Here is a 24162-nt window from a genome sequence, read left to right as displayed (position 1 = left end):
AAAATGCACTTGCACGTGAAAAAAAACCGTACCCTACGGACGCGGATTTCCCCCAAGTGATTTGAAGAAAAGCCCACCCCTCCCTCTCAAAAAAATCAATACCATTTTACAAGTCTATGCTCGATTACGACTAGTTTTGAACATTTTCTGTCAAGAGAATAACAGAGAACAATAACAACCAAATGGTACAATAAGACAGGTTGAGCTATCAGTCAGTGTATAGTCGCCATGTTTTTTTTTTGTTTTTGTTTTTGTTTTGTTTTTTTTGTTGTTTTTTTTTTTTTGGGGGGGGGGGGGGGGGGCTCCAATATGGCGGCCATTGATTAACTCTTTCGTTGCCAAAGTCGCCTTTTGCCTGCATTTGGAGGAGCAGTCATTTAACCACTTGTGGTGTTACAATTTGCATGTCAGGGTATTTTTGTGACAAGTATAAACTAATACAGTAACGAAATAGGGACTGTCCATTTTATATCGACAGGTGTTTTAATAAAAGGGCCCTTCACAACAGAACAGACCCCCCGAAAAGTCGATTAATTTCGGTATTTTAAGGGGTCAGTTCTGAAGTGAAAATTAAAAAAAAGATGCAGTATACCTTCTGTAGGCATTTTCTACCTGAGGTATACGAAAGAGTCACCTTTTCTGTCAAAAATGGAGTATATACTAGTTATGCAAAACTTTCTCGTGGTATACTGTGGATTATTAAAAAGTAGCAATGGTATATTGCAATTCCTGAGTTTTGATTGGTTAACAGTTAATGGTATATGAGCTCATATACCATTCACCACAAATATAGTAGCCGATACGCGTCAACAAAATCAGCTGGGGAGCTCAAATATTTCAATTCTTTGGGAGTTTTTAATAAAACAATTATTCCACTCGCGCTTGTTGGATATGAGATCGTTATAGCCAACGAGGCGCGTAGCGCCGAGTTGGCTACCTACCATCTCATATCCAACTCGCACTCGTGGAATAATTGTTGTGTAACTATTTTATACCATGCCATAGAAAATACGATTTCGTCGAGAATAAGATCCTAGCGCACGATGGTAAAGTTGGGTTGAATACCGTCGAATATACGACTTTCCTGTATTCTGATTGGCCGTATTTTCTATGGCATGGTGTAGAAAAGGGTAAGACGCAAACTTCGGTGATAAACATTACGGACAAACGCATTGCTGAAAAAAAAATAAAACCTTTTTTCTTGATGTTTTGTATGTTTCAACATGCATTTTCAGAAGTGACCGTTGAAATGGAAGTAAGGACTTAATTTTAATTCGAAGAACAATAAGATTGACAGATGACGTAAAAATATTATGACAAAAAAAGATTGAAAATTAAAATAAAAATTTGCATTAACAAAGTGCAAACTAATAAAGATTAAGTTTTTCGCTGAAAACATTGTCATTTAGGGCAGGTCTCAAATCCCTAATTACCAGAGTCTAATTAGTCAGAGGTATTTTGTTATATGTAAATTATTATTTTATTTTATTTTATTATTATTATTATTATTATTATTATTATTATTTGTCATAATCTGTTTTTCGTCATCTGTCAATCTTCTTGTTCTTTGAATTCGAATATAGCATTTTTTGGTAGGATGATTATATGTTGCCTGACCATAAAGTAATTGTAAACCAGGCGTTCAATTGAAAAAAATTCGGTATTTGAAAAGAAGGGCGGTTTTTATGACGTCAGAAAAAAAGACCAATAGAAGCTAGAAATTCAATAACTTCACAACTTCATTCTGAGCAAGTGATCCAGGACAGTTACTCCCTGTTGAACGAAAACCATCATGTCGAGTTCACAAGAAACCCCAGAAGCCGAGAGACAGACCTCAAAGAAATCGTACGAATTTGACGATATTTTGATCATGGTTGGTGGATTTGGTCGGTATACTGTTGGCCTGTACGCCTTCATGTGCTTGATGTCAATACCGATCGGCTTGCAGCAACTTGTTCAAGTATTCTACGGTGCCACTCCGAAGTTTTCCTGTGTCTCTTTTTCATCACTCAGCAACGACACTTGTTCAGGATGCTGTGACGGCTGCACCAAATACGAATTCAACGATGGCCCGCTCACAAGCGCGGTAACTGAGGTGAGGTTAAAAGGCTCCACTTCAAAATATTCTTTGCAAACTCATAATAATTCATCTAGTTAAAACAAAGGAACCCAGCACCGTGACCGTAGTTTAAATATCTGTGACTTATCAGATTTTTACGATTTTATTTCTCCGTTTTCTCCGTAGTTTTAGTTTCGATTGAGGACACATATCAAACACACGAGAGAGTGTTTGAGCACATTTTCATATTGTCAACTCTCTTCTTAGAGTTTGGAAATGTAATGAAATAATTCTCCAGTGTTTTATATACTACATTAAACTAGACTGCAAAACAGCTAACGAGACAAAGGGCGGCTTTTCGAGACTTAACACACAGGCCACTATGTTTTGCTTTTATACAAGATTTGCAAATAACCGTCTTTTTTATGTGTGCAGTTAATTGATATACTGCACGGCTTTCCGTACCTCAAACAAAGATATAAATATTGTGAAGTTGAAGCCTCGAAAACATCGAATATTGGGCTACATTCTTGAATACCCAGCCATTGTTTTTGCATCTCATTGAATAACAAAAGTGCCAATTGTGTTATGCTTCGTTCTTTGAAGCGTTACGACACATGTAAATGAAGTGGCTGGGTATTCTAGAATATATCGCATTTTTTAGGGCGATTTTACACTTGACCTGGCACCATCATTTAAAATTAAAAGGGAAAGTGAGTTTCACCTTAACTTGCGTTGCATCTACAAATCTGGCAAACAAGCATAGTCTATCATCCCTAAAAGTTTGGTTCTCGGCGACTCCATTCGTACAGAACTTTTTACGTAGAGCATAGCGCTCAAGTTTTATACCTACAATTTTGTTTAATGAGCACGGCGAAACATTGGCTACGGATTTCGCTAGTTTTTATTTTACAATTCTCTGTTATGTAATGTCAGGATTTAGGTGTGGTCGAAATACTCACAAAATGACCAGTGAAGCAAAGAAGAAATCATTTTTAGGGTCTTTAACTGAAATATTTCCCGGGGAAGCATATTCCTCGGACTCAACCCCCCCCCCCCCCCCCGCCGCGCACCGCCCCGAAGCGGCTCTAACAGTCCTACCAGTGGGCCAGTTGCCCAGTCCTACAGCTCTTCAAAAAGCTGTCTTCGCCCCCTGACGATGTCTTTGTTTCTTGCGTTTCTCCTTGTTATTTTTATTTCAGTGGGGACTGGTATGCGATAGAAGTTCTCTGAAGGCCATGACACAGTCAGTTTACATGGCGGGTCTGCTGATAGGATCTGCTGCTGCCGGTGCCCTGTCCGATCACTTTGGTCGCAAAATCATTGTTTTTCTTAGCATCTTTTTGTTGGTGAGTACTTATTTAAAGGGACTGTGTCACGGATTTTAGCCAAATTTAGTCTTTGGAAATGGCCAAAAAAAATCTGTGAAATATAAAAATATCTCTTAAAACAGTAAAGGAACATCTCAACAACACAGCAAACTGATTTAAAAGAAGGTACGGATGGCCAAAAGTGACGAAGATTGAAACGGATTGCGTTATGGGTTTTGAAATATTGTTGTGCTAAACGTTTTCAAAGTTATTTTCGTTTGCTTGAAAATTCTTAAACTTATAACGCCTGGGAAACACATTTGGTTGCAATGAAGCTATGGTTTTGTCATTAAAATGAACTTTAACTCAGCCGGGACACAGTCCCTTTAATGTCACAGAGCGAATTTTAGTTGAGTGTCGAAAGCAATTCTGGATTGCTTTACTACGCTCTGGTATTGGCAACAAAAAAAAACTCGCGCCCACCCCCCAAGTGATTTAGTCACGTGCGGCTTCGCACGCTTAGCGTGTTGGCTTCAAAGTTGCATTTGTTGATGTAGAAATCAAAATTTTCCTCAGTAGCTTTATCAGTCAAAGCAAACTAAAGACGGTTTTCGCTAATCATTCGAGGAATAAAGGCAAAAATAAAGTTACCTAAAAAAGCTCATAGCATTGTTACAGTCTTGAGAAGAACTTGTCGAAACTTTAGCAGAGCTTTCAAGCAGACCCTGCCAGAGAAAAACGAATTTAAAGTTATCCATATTTTAGTTAAAACCGACGTTTCATGTCAGTTCAAAACAAAATAACACGCTTTTTTTTTAGCTTTTTTTACGAGGTTTGACATTAACTTTCTCGGGAATACTTTTGAATTTAATAGCGGGGTCACTCAGAGAAATGGATCACAGTGAGATGTTTTAAATGGTAGCTTTTGGTAATTAATTTTTGCACTTATTGCTCGAATTCGAACTTTCTGCGAAAGCCAAATTCCGTATATTTTTGTTATTTCCAGTGTAGGCAGTTAGCTGCAGATCACGTGATGTGCTCTCAGCCAATGAAAGGAAGAAAAAATATATTGAATGCTAATAAGGCTTACCTGTGTGTTATTTTTCAGGCAGCTTTTGGAACAGTCTCTGGTGTGGCAGATTGCCTCTCTCTGTTCACTCTGTTCCGTTTTGTAGCGGGTATAGCCACGGCCGGCTGCCTTCTTTCTCGATTTGTTTTCTGCCTGGAAATCGTGCATCTTACCAACCGGACAGCTGGAGGGTTCATCAACAACATCTTTGTCAGTGTTGGTTTTTCTATACTCTCTCTTTTGGCTTATTTAATTCGCGACTGGAGATATCTGATGTTGGCTGTGTCTTTGCCTGGGACACCATTACTTCTCTGTTGGTGGTAAGAAAATCTGATAACTTTCTTGTCTGTGTTGTATTTACTTCTTATTTTAAAGGAGCGCGAGGGCCGTGCTGGAGAAATATCGCCTGCGAGGTCGTCCCGTTTTTACGTACGGCCCGAGCGAAGCAATAGTGACCGAGCGCGATATTCTTTTAGTACAGCCGCGGGAGAGACGAGCTAGAAGTCGAGCTACTGTTGTTTGCCTTGCCGTTGCCATGCCTGTGTTTTGCCAGCGAGCCAACCATCCAGGAAGTAGCGGGAATGGAATAAGTCTGAAGTGAATGAAGGGAGTTACGGAGGGGAGAAAAATAATTTTTTCCGCCCCTGGGGCTTTATATTTTTCATTGCTAAAAGTCCTAAAAGAGGGTTGCCTTTGCCAACCATTTTTTAAACTACGTTACTTAGAAAAACAACAAAGGAATAGTCTGCGAACAGGCTTTCGGCTAACAGAGAAAAGGCATTTAAACCTTTAACAAGACAATTTATTTTTGTCTGAGATATGTCCAGGATTGAACGCAACTGCTAAATTTACGAAAATTACAATTTTTTTGCTGTGGGCTTACGAAAATTACGAAATTTCGTTATTTTTGTCATTTTCGCAGATTTCGTAAGACCACAGCGAAAAATCGAAATTTTCCTTCGTAAATTTCGTAGTTGCCTTCAATCTTGGACATGAGTGTTTTGTCTGCAAGGTTGATACCAGAGTCTCCACGCTGGTTGATTGCTAAAGATCGTCTTGACGAGGCTCATGAGTTACTCATGAAGTTCGCCAAAAATAACGGCGTGGCCATTGAATCGTCGCAGCTCAAACACGCAATACAGGAGTTCAAAAAGGAAGAGGTTAGAAACCGGAATGAGAAGAAGAATAACTCTGCTGGAATCCTAGACATGGTAAAAACTCCCAAGCTCAGGAAAAGAACTATCATTTGTGGATTTAACTGGTAAGTACAATTACTAGAGGGGAGGCGCGGTGAACCCCCCGGGAGCGGTACTCCCATAAATTTCTGATAGGGGTGTGCCGCGAAGGTTCCTAAACCCTGACCCTATTTAAGGATAAAGAAAGCGAAAATCGAGCAACACTCGCACAATCTTCGGAGATCTTCGGTCTAGAAATTGCCAAAATGCAACAAGTTGCTCGAAAGGAAAAAAGGTTGCTCGAAATATGAAAAGTTGCAGAAACGTTGCCGAGCATCTTGTGGTAAGCCTTAGTTATTACTCGACACGAGTTGCATTTCTCGCTCAGTTTTCGGCTGAATTGCGAACAACCTTCTTCTCTTTCATGAGCATCTTGCAGAACTTGCCTCACGGTTGCGTGGAGTTTTTATTTTTTATGGACAAAAAGACAGCTAAGCGAACACGGACGCGACCAAAAAGGGAAACGGGATTGGCTTTGAGAAACAGAACAGGTGCTCTCTCCTCCGCAGAGACTCCTTTAGTGGGGGAAGGTGAAATACGCGGGGGGGGGGGGGGGGGGGGGAGGAAGGCGAAAAACACGAAAAATGAAAAATAGGGGGAGCGCGGGGAACGACGGGAAGAGCGAAGCCTTTCCTTTTCCCTTCCCAGTGTCCCACGCGCACTTTCGTTTCGATTCTCTCCAGGCTCCGCGCGCTTACCTTTCACCTCTCCCCATTTCTCAGCCCATACGGAACACGAAAGAGGCCTCTGCGGAGGGAAGAGGAACGGGTGTATAAGTCAATGTATCGAAATGGAGCGTGGTGCTCTAACTCAACTGAGCTTTATTCAGTAACCAACAGTAGAACCCCGCTAACTCGAACAGTTTTTCTTTTCCCTTTAGAGTTCGAGTTACCAGAGTTCCACTGTATATTCTCTTCATGATCTCAGTCGTGATTAGTTATTTTACTCTTACTAAGGAAAGTGATTTTACAATATACGATTGAGTAATGGGAAATGTCCTTACAATAGTAACGCTGTGTAACGCAATACAATACACTTAGCTAATGCAATATTCTACAGTCAAGGTCACTGATGAACCACTGAAGTTCTGTACTGAAAGCTGATCTTTTCTTAATTACGTTTTTTCTCGCAGGTTTGTAAATGGCTTGGTTTATTTTGGAATTAGCTTGAACGTTGGAAACTTGGCTGGCAACATGTATCTTAACTTCTTTTTCCTGTCTATTGTGGAAGTGCCAGGAGCTGTGTTTCTCTGGTTCCTCATGACAAGGTATTTCCTCCGACGGGGGGGGGGGGGGGGGGCTACTCTCGAAAAATTTGGGTGGGGGTGTGCGGCACGCCGCAAGAAACCCTTACCCAATTTCAAACCAGAATATGCGATTTCCCCCACCCAATTTTAGACCTGGCCCAAACATCGACGAGATTGTGCAAAGGACACAAGTACGACGCAGGCGATGGACGTGGGTAGGTCATGTTCTGCGTATGGCACCAAACCGAAACCCAGAAACTGGGCACCAAGCGGGGAGAGAAAACGAGGACGGTCGAGGGAAACATGGGGAGAACAGTAGAAAGGGAACGCGCTGAGATGGGACTAACATCATGGGCCGCAGCAGCAGCTGTGACCAAGAACAGAGACAAAGGGAAAACATTAATTTCTGGCCCTATCCACCACCCGGGGGCAAGGAACTAAGCTTGAACAAAGGACCTGCTTCAGTTTGCTTAGCAATCTGTTAAGGGTCTCAAATTCCCAACATTTTTAAATTGCACTTCTCAAGGAGTGCATAAAAACAACTATGGAAATAGTTTATTCCAAAATTTGCTGAGCAGACTTACCAGAGCGCACAAACCATACCATTTTTCAAGTCAAAATGGTAAAAATCTCCTTTGCCACACATAGCTATGTGGCCTATATAAGGGGAAGCTCACCCCGTGGGTATTCCTTAAATCAGCAAGTATCTTTCGTATGGGGGCCTTCCCCTGGGCCATTACATGCTACTTTGATTTTCAGGTGAATTGAAATTACAAGTATATATTTGTCTATTGTTGAGAATTTTTAGCATCAACAAACGATGTAAACATCGTTTTATCTTAATTGAACTCATCGTTATATTAACTGTGTTCTTGGTAATTAGGTTCGGCCGCCGTATTCCCTATGCTTGTTACATGATTACTGGAGGGGTGGCTGGAATGTTGGTACTCGCTGTTCCCGCTGGTGAAGGTCAGGAAAAGCTTGGCATTTGTTGTAAAAAAATTCACTTTTATCTTTACTTTAATAATAACAAATACAAAAGCTAACGGACGAAACATTTCGATGTTTCTACAGTCATGTGCAAAAAAAGGTGAAATACGTTTCCTCCTTTTCCCCGTATAAATGCTGTCTGAATTTGAATTTGGGATAATATTGCAAAAACATAAACAACAACGATGACGATGACAACAACCGATGGTTTATTTGTACGATAAATTTACAATTATTTCACTTGAAAACATTTAAACCTGTAAGCAACAACTTGAGGTTGGAAAGGCAGTTATACATTTGTTTTTTCAATAAAGCGATGTTTGTAAAAGGAAAGTGAAATTCTGGGGGAATTTTCCAGCTAGTTTGCCAGTGGCTGTAGCATCAAGCTTAAAAAAAACCGACTTTTTGAAGGGTAACACAATTACTGGTGTCCCAGTAGTTTTCATTGTGGCCCTGAATACCCGATCATGTCGATTCCTGTAGTCCTGCGTCTTTAATCGCAATCTGATTGGCTACGCAACGGTGGTCTTAATTTCGATAGATAGATAGATAAATTTCGCGGAAGTAAAATTGGAGAAAACACACACCAAAACTATAAAAATCCCACTTTCACTGAACTTTTTTTGATCGGTCCCTGGCTGTCCCTGGGTTATGATAAAACAATTAGACGGCTGCTCGATCTGTTTCTAACGGCTTGTTACTTGGTTCGGGGCTTCGTCCGTCGCCTACTGTCAGCTGATAGAAACTGAGAGTGAACCGTCTTTTTTAATTATAAAATAAAAGTAAAAAAAAAAGAGGACACGTGGAGGAAAATGATAGAAAAGGAAAAGGACGATTTCGGTTGGAAGACTTGAAGTAAGGTGCAGTCAGTAGCCACTTGCCACACTAGAAGACATTAGTTCGCGCGTCATGCGACACCGTGGCGCGAAAAGTACAGATGACAATGATGATGAGGATAATAATAATAATAATGATGATGATGATTAAGAAGAAAAGACTTTTTATCGCAAATGCTGTACTAACACACTTTTGTTGTCTCGTAGAATATCGTTTCATCATTACAATACTTGCTGTTATTGGTAAAGCCTGCATCTTTGCAACCTTCCTGGGAATTTACTGTTTCACCGTTGAACTATACCCTACTGTTATCAGGTGAAGATAAGTACTGCACTAGAGAATTAACAGCACCTTATTTACTCGCAAAAGCGCCGCGGCGCTTATTATTTTTTTTGTCAATGCGTTGTTACAGTTAACGACAACTCAGTCGAGTATTTACAAGTTGCAAAAACTTGTTACTTCAATTCCCGATAGCTGTGTTGCTAAAAAATCGCGATTGTATTTCTTACAATTTATGACAGGTATTAAAACGCACGATAACAACAACAACAACTTTATTTGTACTCTTGCTTTTTCAAAATTGTGGAGGCGCGAGTCGAACGGCCCGGGTTCGAGTCCTGGCCGGGGCGCTGCGTTGTGTTCTTGGGAAAGACACTTTACTCTCACAGTGCCTCTCTCCACCCAGGTGTATAAATGGGTACCGGCGAATTTACTGCTGGGGAGTAATTCCTGCGATGGACTGGCATCTCATCCAGGGGGGAGTAGCAATACTCTCAGTCGCTTAATGCTTCGGAAACCGGGATAAGCTCCGGCTGCATGGGCCACTTGGCTCGGAAACAGACTTTACCATTTTTTACAAAATTATTAACAACTTTGACTTTGTTTATTTTTTGGTTACAGGAACACCGGGATTGGTGTGTGCTCTATGATGGCTCGTTTTGGCAGCATTATAACGCCATACATTGTGATACTGGTTGGTATCATTTCAGTTCTCAGCAGGGACATTAAAAGGGGCTAGCTATGGCGAAAAAAATGGCCAGTTTTGTTGAAGGCTGTCTTTCGTTATCTGTGTAAATCTTCTTGAGTAGTAACCATTCTCGTTTTCTTTGGGTTGGTTATTACTTTTTTGGTGTTTTAGCACCTTGGAAAACTGTTATTTTGTGAAAGTAATTTAGTGACTGCACCGCCCTGATCCTGGCTGCGTTTAATACCCGATTAACCCTGTGGAATGACACTCGGTTGTTTTCAGTCTACTGACTTCCTTCCTCTCAAGACAGGCACAACCAAAGCAGCAAATATATTTTTTCGAATTTTACAGTTCAAAACCTTTCTATTGATGTATAGTATATGGCAGTTTCCCTAAGAACAACATGAGTAATAATAACGCGAAAATAACCAAGGGTGGTTTCGACAGACGGAAATTAAAGACGGATTATGACAACCTCGTTCTCAGGGCTTTTCAAACTTGAAAAAACTGGCAAGTTTTTTCAAGATGGGTTGTCCATGACGTAGCTCCTTTAAACACAGTTTGTTTTTCTTTCCAGGCTGATCTTCCGAGCATGAGCAAAACAATGCCGCTTGTCATTTTTGGCATTGCGGGAATTATCGCGGGCGTCATGGCTCTCTGGTTGCCAGAGACGCTTTACAGTCCCATGCCCCAGACCGTGGAGGAAGCAGAGCTCTGGAAAGAGGACTACAAGATATACTGCTGTAAACGCCACAGGAACCCCAGGGACGAGTTGAGCGATGAAGCAGTGGTGAACAGTCATAATAATCAAGCAGCAAATGAAACTTATAATAAACTGGAGTCGTTTCTTTAGATCAACTGAACAAGCCGGACTAATAACGTATTTACCAGAAAGCACTGCAGGTGCTTACTAAGGTCGCGCGAGTTACCGTTGACCAAAGGGAAATACATGTTTTTATTAACTGTGTGGGTTATTGTCTTTTGTTAATAGTCGGGAAATAATCGCAATGATTTAGATTTAGTCTTAAAGGAGTGTTAGAAACAATTTGGTTCAGTAAAAAATTGTTTACATTTACGATTACAATATGGGTTTGTGTTATATTCCAATTATAGGATGCGGTTTTAAGGGATAAATAGATATTTTGTAATTTTTTAAAATATGTCCGTAATCTGCAGTCCCATATAATGATAAAGTGGCAAATTAAAGTTTGGTTTGGTTTGAGGCGGGGTTTGGGTTCCTGGACCCCGCCTTCGCACTCAACGAATTGACTTTATTCAGTATAATTATTCATATTCAGAATACATTTCATACATTTCTTTTTATTCATATGATAATCAAATTTTGTACGTATATACACTTTAAACCTTTTTTGTTTAAAAATGGTTTAAAAAAGAAAGGTTTTAACGGTTTTAACCTTTAAAAAGGTTTAAAATTGTGTAATTTTAAACTTTTTTTTTCACGAGAGCGTTTTAACGAGATACGAGTTCTGAACTCTTCGTTTGTAAATAAACTATGTCTATGTCTATGTCTTTATTCGTGGATAGGTATTCATGACTGCAAGGACCAATTGCAAAGGGCCGGGCGCATTTTCATGCCTTTATTATATGTAACGTATAACATACGACTAACATACAACTTGTAATTTGCGTTGAGAAATTTTCTTTGTTTCAGCTTATAAAGAGGTTACAATGTAATAATTAGTTATTTAACAACCTCGTTCCCAAGGTCTCTCTCTCTCCCTGCCTCCCAGAGCGAGAGAAGCAGCATGGAGAGACACTCTGAGGGGAGAGAGACCCTGGGAATGAGGTTGGTTATTTAACTGTGTTATTAGTATTTTAGTTCTTTTTCTAATGTAATATTTTTTTGACAATAAACCTTTCTTTAAAAGCAGTTACTTTGTCGAGTTGTATTTTTTTCAAATTGTTAAACTTTGAGTGTGATAATAATTAAAATTAAGCCTGAAATTTGACAAAACCATAAGGTAGTTTTGGTAAACTTTAGCACAGGAAAAAGTACTGAGCAAAGACAGCTTGCCACTCTATTACAAGACAGGATTATTTTGTTTTAGTTACAATAATGAGGCAAGTCTTCTTACTCACTGTATATAACTGTACTGAAACATGATACTTGATTAACTGCCGTGAACTCCCTTCGCCAAAGGAGGTGGGAAGAGGGGTGCTACTTTTGCCAAAATCAGTCAATCCTCCATTATCGTTCAAATTCAAATCCGCATATTTACTTGAAAACTTTGTGTGGTATAGTTTCACTTCAACGGACGGTAGATGTAGTTTTTATACCAATGTTTTACGAAGTTTTGTTACATTGCTTGTTTTACGACAACTTCGCCAACATTAACATACCGACGAAGACTGACGGTATCTACGATCCGAACTAGTCCGAAATCCGGTCAAGATTCGCAACTTATCTGCGCTCCGCTGTTTTTTCGAAACCTGCGAATTCGCTCAATGTAAAATCCACCCTCTCCTCCCAAAGAGTCGAAGGCTTCTACTGACTGAGCTTTGAAGTGTTTATCAACAAATACGGCGTGACAGAAAAAACACCCACTCAGCAATGAGCTGTCAATGAAATATTTGTCTTCGAGCAGTTCAGACACGCTCGCGATATAACGTTGATGCCATATCAAAATTTTAAGCCCTTCTGGAAAGCTCGAAGAATTGCAGAGAACTTTATTCTATAATCATTTACAGGGAGATGTTTATTCCGTTTTCTTTCTGAGTTACGAGAGTTTCCGAAAGATACAGTTCTCAGATTTTGGCGGCCAGTGGGCAACAGTTTGTACAAAAGCTGCCATGACATTCTGTTGGCCGAAGCGACGGAGCTTGACTCCGGAAAGAAGTGGCTCTAATAGTGAGTACACAGTAATTAGTTTTGCTGTTAGTTTGCTTGTCGTCTATTCTCGTGTAATGTTACCATTTTCTTTCAACACTAGCACATTATTGCCTAGTTTTCAAATTATGAACTAAATGCAACAATGTATTGAACTGACAATTTTAATAATCGTGACATACTGTTCGACACTACTAACTGAAGAAAGCTTGGCAAACTTGTGAGGCGAAATTTGTTAATAAGGAAATTAAAAGCGTGTACGACTTGTACGTCTCGCGCTATTTCGCCTTTAATACCATCATAGTTAAATATACAAATACGAATTTTCTTGTGATGTCGTTTTCGTGTCTCGTGTTGATTTCTCGATTTTATGGTCTTCACGTCTGTGGAATGCACAAGATTGCTAAACTTTACCCCGGGTTTTAACTGCCGCTGGATCACGCAAGTTTACAACGAGGAATTGCAAAAACTATCAAACAGGCCTGGTTCCAAAAATGTCAGTTTTAAATCAGTGAAACGTGTGGTCTACAAGTGTTTAAATCGTAGCGAAAAAGGTTTGAAATACTTTAATCCGAAAATAAAACACTTTACTGAAAGGTCACGAAGGTTATCTGTTAAACAGTGCTGATCCGTTGGCATATGACAACCACATTTTATAGATTTTATTTATGAGCAATTTATGACATTTTATAAAGCTTTAAAGTCGCTCATTCTTCGCTGGAAAATGACAATAAAAATACCCTTAATTAAGTGAAATATAAGGCCCTTCAGTACATATGCCTCTGATAGCAAAACTGAGCAATTTACGGGACGAAACAACTTAAAACTTAACGCAAATTTATACCATACCATATTACCATGCAGCAATCAATCAGGTCTTTTGAAATGCACGATTGATTCGCAAAGTTGCGCAAATGATTTAAATGTGCACGATTTAAATGTAAGTTAAAAGACCAGAAATGAATAACACCAAAAGCTTACAAAGGTTATCAGCGAGAAACTGTGATAACAGGTTATGTATTGAAAATTGAGAGTCTCTGCAAGCTTTCACTGGAAGGTGTTTATAGCAAGATTTAACAAATGCTACCTAATTTAAAATGTTAAGTGCCATGATATTGTACGCGCAGAAACAGCGATTAACAACGAGAATGACAATTCACGAATATCAATTTAATTGTAAATTGCCTAACAGCAGCCATGAATAGCAAAACAAACAGGTCGTTGGAGGTCATCTTAGGGTTGGGTACATTTACAGTCACTTTTCAGCTGATTCTCAAGGTATTTCGCGGACTCTTAAGTATTTGACAGTATGTTCTTGCCGAGGTGACTTGGGAATGTTAGCAATGTCAATAGTCGTGACTGATGAAGATGTCAAAATCGTGACATACTAAGCGACGTTCGGCGTGTGCTCGCTGAGTAGTCGGGCAAAATCGGAGATTTTTCGGGTGCTGAAATGAATTCGTTCAACCTGGTTTGGGCATGCCTTATTAGGATAATTAGGATATTTTTCTCAAGTAAAACCCTAAAATATGCAACAAATAACGAAATAATGACATTTTCCAAGTAAAGGATCCACTCAGTTTACGTTCGGTTACTGGCTAGCAACACTTGTTTTGGGGGAAGTTTGTTCCTAACAAATTTAAAATTCTGACATCCCTTCTCTCTCTTCCCTAAAAATATTTCCATATTTCTCACTCAAAATTGAAAAGGAACATGCCTCTTGTTAACACTATTATCCTGTCCATAGCGCTTGTTGTATCCGAAAATAGTCGCAACATTATGAGACAGTTGCATATCGTCCTTTTCCGTTTCCATTAAGGCTTTGTTACACGGGAAAACTTGTAACAACAATAAACAATTTTTCGCGCAACAATGTCGGCAACACGTTGCGAGTTTTTTTTTTACTTGGGTCCAAAGCTTCGCAACGTGTTGCCGAGTCAAAAATTGCGCGAAAAATCGTCCCCGGTACCATGTTACACGGTGCGCAAAAAAATATTGTTGGAAGAAGTTGTCCCGTACATGAAATGCGCCAAGTACATCATGATGAAGATATAAAGCAAATTGTTGTTGAAGGAACAAAAATAATTTTTAATTGTAGGTGTTTTCTAGTCCACTAGGACAAAACTTGAAAAAACTCAGCCTGACTTTTACAAGTTGAGTTCTAAGGTTCCTGATGGCATCACAATAATATCACTTGTTTATAGATTCAGTACACTTGCATGGTGATTTTTAAAAAAATTGGACCATAATTCGTAGTGTCCATGTGTCTTTAGCTTTAGGCTCTTGCGTTTTTGAAGCGAAATTGGGGACAGTGTCCCGGCCTTTAAAAAGATCAGGACAAGAATTGCAGACACTTGCTGTTGTTGGCTTTACGCGCGAGTGGAGTCCGTGCAGTGTTTCGTCATGAATTATGTAGTCACAGTCAGTTGCTGTGCTGCACCATGTTAAAATGTTTTTTTTTCTACAATCCCCTTATATCTTTTGCATCAGTTTCCTAGAGAGAAAAACAGTACAATATGACAATATCCAAAGCAATACAGAACTGGTGGTGTTTTCCGGTAAAAGAAAAAAAATTCTTGTTGAGTATATTAAAAGGATAATAAAATTGTGGTGAACAAACGACCAAACATTTTTAGTTTATCTAACTCCACGTTGAATAAACTGGCTAAACATGATAAAATATTTGGAAAAGGTTTTAAAAGATAAAGCATGTTTTTGAAATACGATTTTGGATAAAAACTTTGGCGCGGGGATTTTCTTGTCTGCCGCCCCATAAACACATACACAACTTCTGTATTATGGTCTACAGTTTAGATCTAATATTGTGACTTCAGGATGATATTTGTGCGTAACTTCAAGTATTGACCGTAGTTTTATCAAAACATCATAGAAAGCATTAAGTGGTTGATTGATTGACGTGTATATGAAGCAAAACGAACGAAATGTCATTCATGTCAAATAAAAATATTTGCGCATGAGTTAATTGCAGTCAATTGCGCGCGACAAGTCGTTTAGACACAACTTGGAGTCGACTCGCTGTGCTGGAGTTAATTCTTCCTTTCTGCTTTTAATTTTATAGGTAAGTTCCGATTCTCGATCTTATTTAACACTGAATTATTTAACTTGCAAGGTTTTTTTTACATAAATAATAAAACTAAAATGTTATTTCAATTCAAATAGCTAAATGCAGATACGCGAATTTGATGCAGGCTTTATAGATCGGTTGCAATAAGCTCAAACGTTTGCCTCAGCCGTGTCTGTTGGCGTTTACCCCTCTCTGCAGGGGATTAAAAGTGCAGATCTTTCGTTTTACGGTTTTGAAAGTTGTTTCATTTTCGTACACACAATAAACATAAAGAAAGCGATTATTAATTGCGAATGAGCTTGAAAGGACAAGCAACTGATTCATTATGGATTTCTGACAAAAAGAAAAGCATTTTGAACCACAAAAATTAGAATTTAACTCAAACAGCTGTCGTAGGCAAAGATAGAAATCGCTTACATTTGGAAAAGAAAGATTTTTTGGCACGCTGGCCTCAAAATATGCCCAATGTTTGATCTTTTTCCTTTTAGATCTAAATTCATGATATTCTTTTGTGTTGTCACGAAGTGTATCTATTGTCGTGACGTGACGCAAGAGTTTTCTGTTTGCTTTGTTTTATAAGCACATGTTGCTAGCCATCAAATGGATGTGTCTGTGAAAACAATAATACTGGCTGACAAGCCTTACTTCCGATATTAAATTTGCATAGAATTGTAAAGGTGCCAATTGCGAACAGCCAGATGACAAAAACATTGGCAGCTTGGAACGCCTTACTGTAAAATTTAGATTTGACGAAAGTTCTAATTTAAATCGTCCATTCCATACTGAATTTTACGGGAAAACAGTTTGTGGTTTTTCCTCTTTTTCAGGGGAAAGTGCAAAGTTGGTAGCCATGTCTGCGAGAAACAGCGGCTCTTCGTTCGAAAGGCGTTTGGTTCACCGCCTTGAAGGCCACGAGGGAGCTGTTCTTTACTGCGCTGTCGATCCAAAGGAAGAGACCCTCGCTACCTGCTCTGTCGATGGAAGGATTATTCTTTGGTCAATAGCGACCGGAGAGAATTTGATAACTCTTAAAGGCGTGCATACGGGGGAAGTGACATCTTGTGCTTTCTGCTCGATTGGACCCATCTTAGCTTCATCTTCACGAGACAAAAAAGTGATTTTGTGGCAGTATAATATCAAAGAGAGGAAGGGAAAGCGTGCTTCTCGTCTAGGTAAGAACTCAGCTGTATCTTTTTTACCTAAATTGTATTCTTCAACATGGATACTTTGCGTTGAAAGGCAGAAAACAGTTTTATGTAAACCAATTAACCGCAACGATACCTTCTAGTATTATTTGACGGAAAGTGAATTTATTTCCATTCAATTGTAAACACTCAGGTTTAGTTCATAAACCTTACTTGGCATAAGTATACTTGATAGATTAAATTGAATACTGTATTGAAGCTTCTTTTTTAGCGATAACGTGCTTTTTCTAACAGTGAAAAATTCGAAAAAGCGAAAGTTGTTTTTACCGCCGAAAAAACAGCGTTGACAACGCACATGTCAAAACTTTACTCGCCGAAGCGGCAGTGTAACCCTTGCACCACTCGGTGTAATTTTGTAGCTTGATTTGGAGCATTTTTTTTTCTTCATTTGCATGTGTTTGCTACTGAAAGCATTGAAGTCAAAAGAATGGGTGGGATTAAATGTAATTTCATTCGCCGAAACTAAATATATAATGCTTGACGGTTTGCGATGTCGGTTGCATTTAAATGGATGCAAAATTTCAAGCTATGCGTTGCACCTGTTCAAACTTAGCTTAGAATAAAATATTAATCACACAAGCGACTAGTCGGAAGTGGGATAAATTTGCATACGAAGAAAACTAGCAAATGATTTAGTGTTTATTTACTTTTTTAATGGTTTTTTTTTTTCAAAAAATTGAGAGAAGCAGAATTGATGCCAGTAAACTCTTTGTTTGTATGCCAAGACATAGACCTTGTTTCATCGTTTTTGTCCCTCGATAAAAAAAATTGTGTTTTCAACTGAAAACTGCCGCTCAAACGAAAACAGGGAACATTTCCCGTTAGATAAAGTGGTGTTACAATGTGCTTTTAAAAAAATCCACAGAACGAATTATTGATCGCCACGACGCTCTGTTTTAAGACTTTTTAATTGAAAATTCGAAGAAAGGCGGAAAATATAGAGAATATAAATTGAAGGGAAAGAATCCTGTTTCGGCCGGAAATCGCAAGTACAAATATGTCTCAGAAATCGGATTCTAAAAGGGAATGGGATTGGCTGAAGCATTCTTGATAATTTCCTTGAATTGCTTGGCGTGATTACAGAAATGGGATTTGACGACTTTCACCAGCAAGTACTCTGACAGACAACTGATTTGTCTGAGTAAAAAAACAAAGGATTTTTTCTATTAAAGCTGGATAGCCTGCAATGCACGTGTATTTTAGCGCCACGAGTGTATCTTGATCGGGCGCGCGCCATCTTGGATTCGAACTCGGGTGAGGCTTTTCGACTCCAAAGCCAAATACGCGAACAAAATTATCCAACGCTCGCCCATAAAAAACGCCTGCATTGCAGAGTAAAACCTGAATGAAATAGAAAACTAAGTTTATACTAATTAAGTATTTTTATTAAGTTTGTGTTTAGTTATTACGCATTAAGCATATTTGTTATCATTATTCTGAGTGCTTCGAAAAACAATTTTCGCTACCGTGATCATCTCTATGCTATCTTTTCAATTTACATGAATCGAAATTTAGTGATAACAGACCGTGAGCGGCATGGCGTGATATAACAAGCTTTTTACTGTTTGTCAAACATCCCAAGTGGTTATTTTGTCCAGAAATCATAAAAAAATAATGAATGATGCACGATTTTTATTTGGTTTTCTGTAACAATAACCAATAATTATTGATGTAACACTCGTATTTTGTATTGTAACTTCTTGGCCAGAAACACGTCGTGACACATTATGACAGCCTACATGACATCCCTGCGCGATCTTTCGACCGCCATATTGAAACCGGTGATTGAATTTAAACGTTGAGATGACCCTGAAGTTGACTGAGCTACGAAAATTCCGACATAAGATATGCTTCACTTAACGTGAGAGCACGCGCTAAGTCAGCTAAGCTAAGGTTTCGGTGCTTCCTACAATACATCAAATAACATTGGTCGTTTTCACTCTAGAGAAGGACAAATTTGTCGTCTAGACGGATAAATCGTCTTAGTGTGAAAACGGGACGAGCACGATTTTGGACGCACAAGTCGTCTGAATCTGTCCGTCGATTTGTCCGTCGATTTGGCCGTCTAGAAAGGCAATTTTTCGAGGACGACTTGGTCGTCTAGACGGACAAGTCGTCGAAAAGCCATCCTAAATTCACACTAGACGAACAACTCGTCAGACGATTCGTCCATCTAGACGATTTGTCCGTCTTCTAGTGTGAAAACGGCCATTCCAACACTCTTTTTACAGAACTCCATTCAGATGCTGTTCTTCATTGCGCCTTCTCCAAAGATGGCAAATTCCTCGCCTCGGCTTCACGCGATAAGACCGCGCGTGTGTACAAGATACGACCCGGGGCGGGGGAATTTGTCCCCGGGGGGGATGTTACACAACTGGTCGGGCACACCGCTGCAGTGAATTGTATTCAAATAAGAGCCGCACCAGCTGATGATTCCTCCAAAGCTTCTGCCGTGGCTCTCACGGGCTCAGACGACCGGACTATCCGTGTATGGAGACAGGATAACGACTGGAAATGCGGGACTACGCTGTCGGGATTTACCGCACCGGTAAAGAGCGTGATATTTTCGCCGGTGGATCCGGTGTTCGCGTCTTTAGCTGGGAACAGGGTCACAGTTTGGCGGACAGTGCACGGAAATACTATGAAAGAGAATGATGTGGATATCAGAAGCACTAAGCAATTGAAGGTTCGAATTGAGTCTTTTTATAGTTCAGTCCTCACACAGGGATAAGTCTGGATCTCTTAAAAAATTCGCATTTTCTCCCTTGTTCCCCATTAATAAATTCAAATGTTCACTAACCTTTTTCGTCGAAGTTCCCGTAAATAGTAGAGGTATATATCCTTTGTTTCCTCGAAATAATCCATTAAATATCCCTCGTTCCCTTGAAATAATTAAACCTAAAACCTCTGGGAGTCCAACATTTCTAAAATATCGTGCTTAACATTTCTCTTATGTTAGTTTTGTGAATTCAGTGATACCATAGAGCAACCGTAAGAAAGCGCGGGAAAAAGTGGAAACGGTGCGCGCAAAGCCAAATCAGGAGTTGTTTTGATTTTCCTCCTGATTGGTTGAAAAAAAGCATGTTTGCGCTGGTTGGTTGCAACCTGCAACAATGTCCTTCAACTAGTTACGTAAAAGCTCTATTAAGCCAGCCCTTCCATTTAAGCCACAATCTTTAATAAGCCCCTCGTCTGAAAGTTCAATTTTTTAATAAGCCCCCGCCTCCTCAGATGGTATATCATGACAATTTATGAACAAGGAACACATTGCTACTCATGATTTTTCTTGGGTGGGCAAACGAGCAGGACACAAAACAAATGTTTTGTTTCTATGCTGCGCAAACGGGGAAACATTTCAATGTTGCGAACACAAAATGTTTTTGACAAAAATCAGAAACATTTTTTTGTCTCGGATACACATTTTGTGTCCGCGACAAATGTTCTCGTGCGGGCAAACAGGGAAAACATTTGTGTCCGCATTATTGTGTCCGCAACATTGTTTCCTCGTTTGACAACAACCTTAAAGGTATTTCTTCACCACAATAACTTATTATTGTTGCTATTTTGTAGCAATGTGTTACCAGAAAGCTCTAAAACATTTTTTATATATATACCAACTGATATATGATTTTAAATGAGCCCTCATCTCTAATAAGTCTCCCTCTCTACCCCCCAACCTCCCCCAAAAAAGAAGTATTAGAAAAAAGAAATAACCCCTCAGACTAAATACCGTAGTGCTTTTATGGTATGCAGTATAGCAGGTGCGAACCCAGAACGAAGGAATTACTACTTTTGAGCAATAAACGCTAGTTGTGGTTTCTTGTTGCTGACGCGCGCGTTTTTGTCCTCAATACAGGCCATTTCCTTTATTCCGGATGGAAGGTACATTGTGGGTGTGGCATCTGACGCGACGATCAACATTTGGGACTCCACAGAACAAAACGAAGGCAAAGACACTTGGAGTAATACCAGGTACATTTCTGCTTGGTTCAGTGATCTTAGGGCCTGTTTATATGGAGGAGAGTTGTCCCTGGTAGGAGGGTTACCCTCCACACCGAGCCACCCCGGGCGAGAGAGCTTTTCATACGTTTCTTTATAAATAGCTGCGAACTGTTTATATGAGAAATTGCAAAGTTGACTCGGGGGCAGGGTGACCCTGGGTGGAGGGTCACTCGCTTTGAAGGTAGGGTGACCCTGGGGAGCGAGCTAACTTTTTTCCATATAAACAGTTTGGTTATTTTTGCCTCGCCTTCCAGGAACAAGTTGACACATACGGAGCATGCGCAAACATTAAAATCAGCAAAAACAAAATTGCAGATAAATTGAAATCGAAGTCGGTGGAAAATTAGTCCAAAATATGGTTTTGGTCGACGATTCAGCGTTCCTGATCTTAGAAAAAAGCAGCCATAATAGATGTTTCGAAACAACTCTCGCCAGTCTTTTGAACCGAGAGGGCCAAGTTTTGGCTCGGTCAACAGGGACAACTTTCTCATATAAACGCTCGTTAAAAGATGGCTGGGGGATAGGGTAACCCTCCTACCTGGGACAACTCTCTTCCATATAAACAGGCCCTAATTCTTGTTTAAGCCCTAGGGTGTCATTCTGAAGAATCAGAACAACCGGAACCTTAATTGTTATTCTGAATTAGAACCTAGCAAGACGAAGTTCCATTGTTTTCGTAATTACAGTCGAACCTCTCCTTGCGACACCTCTCTGTAACGGACAATCTCTGATGTCCCGAAAAATTTCTCACATATTATATTTAGAAAACAGCTCTACAATACGGACCCTCTCTAACACTAAATCTCTGCTCCAGGGAGTAAATTAATATAAACTACGGACACTCGGGTGATTAGGCGATGATAGTTTGTGTCTGTGATACAATTCCAACTGACAACATCAACAATTTATTCTCCTTAGACGTTTTTAGAATTGTGCTTAATATTACCTTTTTACATGCAGCATTGCGTTGTAGGTCATTTCTTTTGAAACAGGGACTCGTATACAGTACTCTACTGATGCCATTGCTGCATAACACTCAATTGCATGTTACTCAATTTAGATACAGTTAAGTGTAGGCCTCATTTTTGTTACTGAACACTTCAAGCTGTCAGTGTCACAAACGTGACGTCATAGTGATGACACCACTCTAATATGCATTTTTTCGAGCGAGCGCCATCTTGGATTCGTACTCGGGAGAGGATTGGGGAGAGGAGAAAACGCGTCCCAGGAAGTAGCGTGAGGCTGAATGTACAGTGAGGGGGGGGGGAGGGGAAGGAAAATACTCTCTTCCCCCCCCCTCCCCCCAGATTAATACGGACATCTTGCTCTGTCCCTTCGGTGTCCGTATTAGAGAGGTTCAACTGTAGTGATTTATGTGTTTTCTTTGCAGATCTGATGATCGTGAACACGAGGGTGAAATCTTGACTTGTTGCTTTGCTAAAAGAAATTTGATTACAGCTGATGTCAATGGAGTTGCTTGTGTTTGGGAGCCTAGTTTGGTTTAAGCTAGGCACAGACTAGGGGACTAGTCGCAGGGATAAGTCCCTGCGACTTATCCCTGCCTTGGTTTAAGCTAGGCACAGACTAGGGGACTAGTCGCAGGGATAAGTCGCAGGGACTTATCCCTTAGTGTGTACTGGTGAAAAATTGACCATTTTGTGGGACTATTGGTCCCAGCGACTAGTCCCAGAAATCAAACCAGTTTAATTCGTGGGACTAGTCGCAGGGACCAAAAATGTAGTCCCTGCAACTAGAATGTCCGGCGATGCAAAATACGAGTACACACAAGGGGACTGGTCCCCGAAGCAAGTCCCTGCGACAAGTCCCTGCGACTAGTCCCCTAGTATGTGCCGACCTTTAGTGATCTTATTCTTGTTTAAACCCTGAGTTGGCCTTGTCCTTTTTGGCAAAGGATCTTGAAAAAACGTAACCATTAAAAACTTGTAAAACTCAAAGCCCCCGCTAAACAAATTAACATTTTCATCCAACGTCTTGTTGGAGCCGCCCCTAGTTCAAGTACCTTATTGTTACTTATTTTCGCGGGAACTTAATTTCGCGAAAATGGAACGGGAATATTTCGCGAGACTTAATTTTCGCAATTGGCCAAAAATACGTAAATAGCATAAAAAATACAATAGAAATCGTTTAAAATTTATTTTCGCGGGTCTTTAATTCCGCGACTTTTTGAAAATCGCGAAAATTAAGTCCCGCGAAAATAAGTAACAATAAGTACTTTTATCCAATTTTTTGCCTTAAAGGAACAGCGTACTGGCTGATTATCGAAACGGTGCTGTTTCCTAATTTCCATATTGTATTGCCAAATGCCACTTGATACACAAATCGATTGAATAAAAAAATTCTACAGGGCAAAAAAGAACAAGTATTTTGTGGTAAAAGATTGCAAGGATAAAAGGGGACTGATTATAGCTCATCAAATTTGATTTTGTCAATGAATCAGAATTGCCATTCTGGTGAAATGTTGAATCTTTTAATCATTACATTTTTTTCTTTTTAGTCGGATGCGTCTTTGCTTTCACTACTGTTGGTGTTTTTTTTTCTTTCTGGATACTAAAGGAAGTTTGCACCTTCTACAGGTCCTACTTATAAAAATAAAAAATACGATATATATCAGCCGGGACATTGGCCCTTTAAAAGAAAAGTTTGATTGTTTGATTCAACATAATGAAAGATAAAATTGTGTAATCGTTAAGCCGGTGGTACGACCATTAGCTAGCAGACTTGTCACCTCGCTTTACCTTAGAGGAGGTGCAAGGTGCATAGTGGTGCAAAGCTGCATTCATGGGCTATAACATCATTAGCAATGATATAAAATGAAAACAAATTGAGGACTGTTTTAAAAAAAGGGATTATACTGCTGTAAATATATAAAGAAATGAGTAAAAAGAGGTCACAAAGCGAAGTATAACAAATAAAATGGCAGAGGTAATATATAAAATTTGTGTCTGTGGGATTTTTTCGTTTGTCCTCTTTTTCTCGCGAAAGAAGCGATAAATAGTAGGGAGCTATTTAAATTCGCTTGTGTGTATGAATCAGTTGCAGAGGAAAGACTCAAGAAAACAGGGGCGAAACAAAGAGTAGACTAACGCTTGGGTTAAACACCGTACTTTCCAGGAGTCGAACCTAATACAAATGAGCAAACAAATAGATTTTGCTCGTTGACATAAGTTTGGCCCACAAAAAGTTCGATGTTTGGCCTTAAGGTAGTGAGAGCGAGGTGGATTAAAATGGTGCAGGAGTCACGTGGCTATCACGATAGACAGTAGAGGCGGTCCTGTGCTTCTGAGATGG

The 24162-nt window shown here is 39.7% G+C and overlaps 2 protein-coding genes across 5 annotated transcripts; both read left to right on the top strand.

Moving 5' to 3' along the window:
• The first annotated feature begins 1692 nt into the window (after window positions 1–1692).
• LOC144646511 (organic cation transporter protein-like) lies at window positions 1693–11583 on the top strand. The gene is made up of 9 exons (XM_078506130.1): window positions 1693–2095; window positions 3262–3408; window positions 4478–4758; window positions 5451–5699; window positions 6806–6940; window positions 7803–7888; window positions 8953–9061; window positions 9647–9719; window positions 10291–11583. Exons 1-9 carry the CDS (start codon window positions 1793–1795, stop codon window positions 10564–10566), a joined length of 1659 nt encoding a protein of 552 aa, XP_078362256.1. The 5' UTR covers window positions 1693–1792; the 3' UTR covers window positions 10567–11583.
• A 726-nt stretch (window positions 11584–12309) lies between these two features.
• Window positions 12310–23809, top strand: LOC144646485 (uncharacterized). 4 transcript variants are annotated; one of them, XR_013569427.1, is made up of 6 exons: window positions 12310–12582; window positions 16474–16818; window positions 19083–19537; window positions 20708–20823; window positions 22244–22869; window positions 23084–23809. XR_013569427.1 is itself a non-coding variant. In XM_078506083.1 (5 exons), exons 1-5 carry the CDS (start codon window positions 12525–12527, stop codon window positions 22356–22358), a joined length of 1089 nt encoding a protein of 362 aa, XP_078362209.1. In that variant the 5' UTR covers window positions 12310–12524; the 3' UTR covers window positions 22359–23809. The 4 variants fall into 4 exon arrangements, 3 of the variants coding, with proteins under 3 accessions (XP_078362209.1, XP_078362210.1, XP_078362211.1); XM_078506083.1 differs by having other exon boundaries at window positions 22244–23809; XM_078506084.1 differs by lacking the exon at window positions 12310–12582 and adding an exon at window positions 15386–15640 and having other exon boundaries at window positions 22244–23809.
• Window positions 23810–24162: the final 353 nt, after the last annotated feature.

The sequence above is a fragment of the Oculina patagonica genome, chromosome 3, assembly GCF_052425735.1.
Source record: "Oculina patagonica isolate OP01 chromosome 3, crgOcupat, whole genome shotgun sequence".
NCBI classification, from domain to species: domain Eukaryota; kingdom Metazoa; phylum Cnidaria; class Anthozoa; order Scleractinia; family Oculinidae; genus Oculina; species Oculina patagonica.
Note: the sequence above shows the minus strand (reverse complement) of the source record. Positions and strands in the feature narration are given on the sequence as shown.

Coding starts and splice junctions, on each gene's coding strand:
- LOC144646485 (XM_078506083.1), top strand. CDS start 12,525: ATGACATTCTGTTGGCCGAAGCGACGGAGCTTGACTCCGGAAAGAAGT. Junction 12,583..16,473: donor GGAAAGAAGTGGCTCTAATA/GTGAGTACACAG, acceptor CCTCTTTTTCAG/GGGAAAGTGCAAAGTTGGTA. Junction 19,538..20,707: donor GAAGCACTAAGCAATTGAAG/GTTCGAATTGAG, acceptor TCCTCAATACAG/GCCATTTCCTTTATTCCGGA.
- LOC144646511 (XM_078506130.1), top strand. CDS start 1,793: ATGTCGAGTTCACAAGAAACCCCAGAAGCCGAGAGACAGACCTCAAAG. Junction 3,409..4,477: donor TTCTTAGCATCTTTTTGTTG/GTGAGTACTTAT, acceptor GTTATTTTTCAG/GCAGCTTTTGGAACAGTCTC. Junction 6,941..7,802: donor CTCTGGTTCCTCATGACAAG/GTATTTCCTCCG, acceptor CTTGGTAATTAG/GTTCGGCCGCCGTATTCCCT.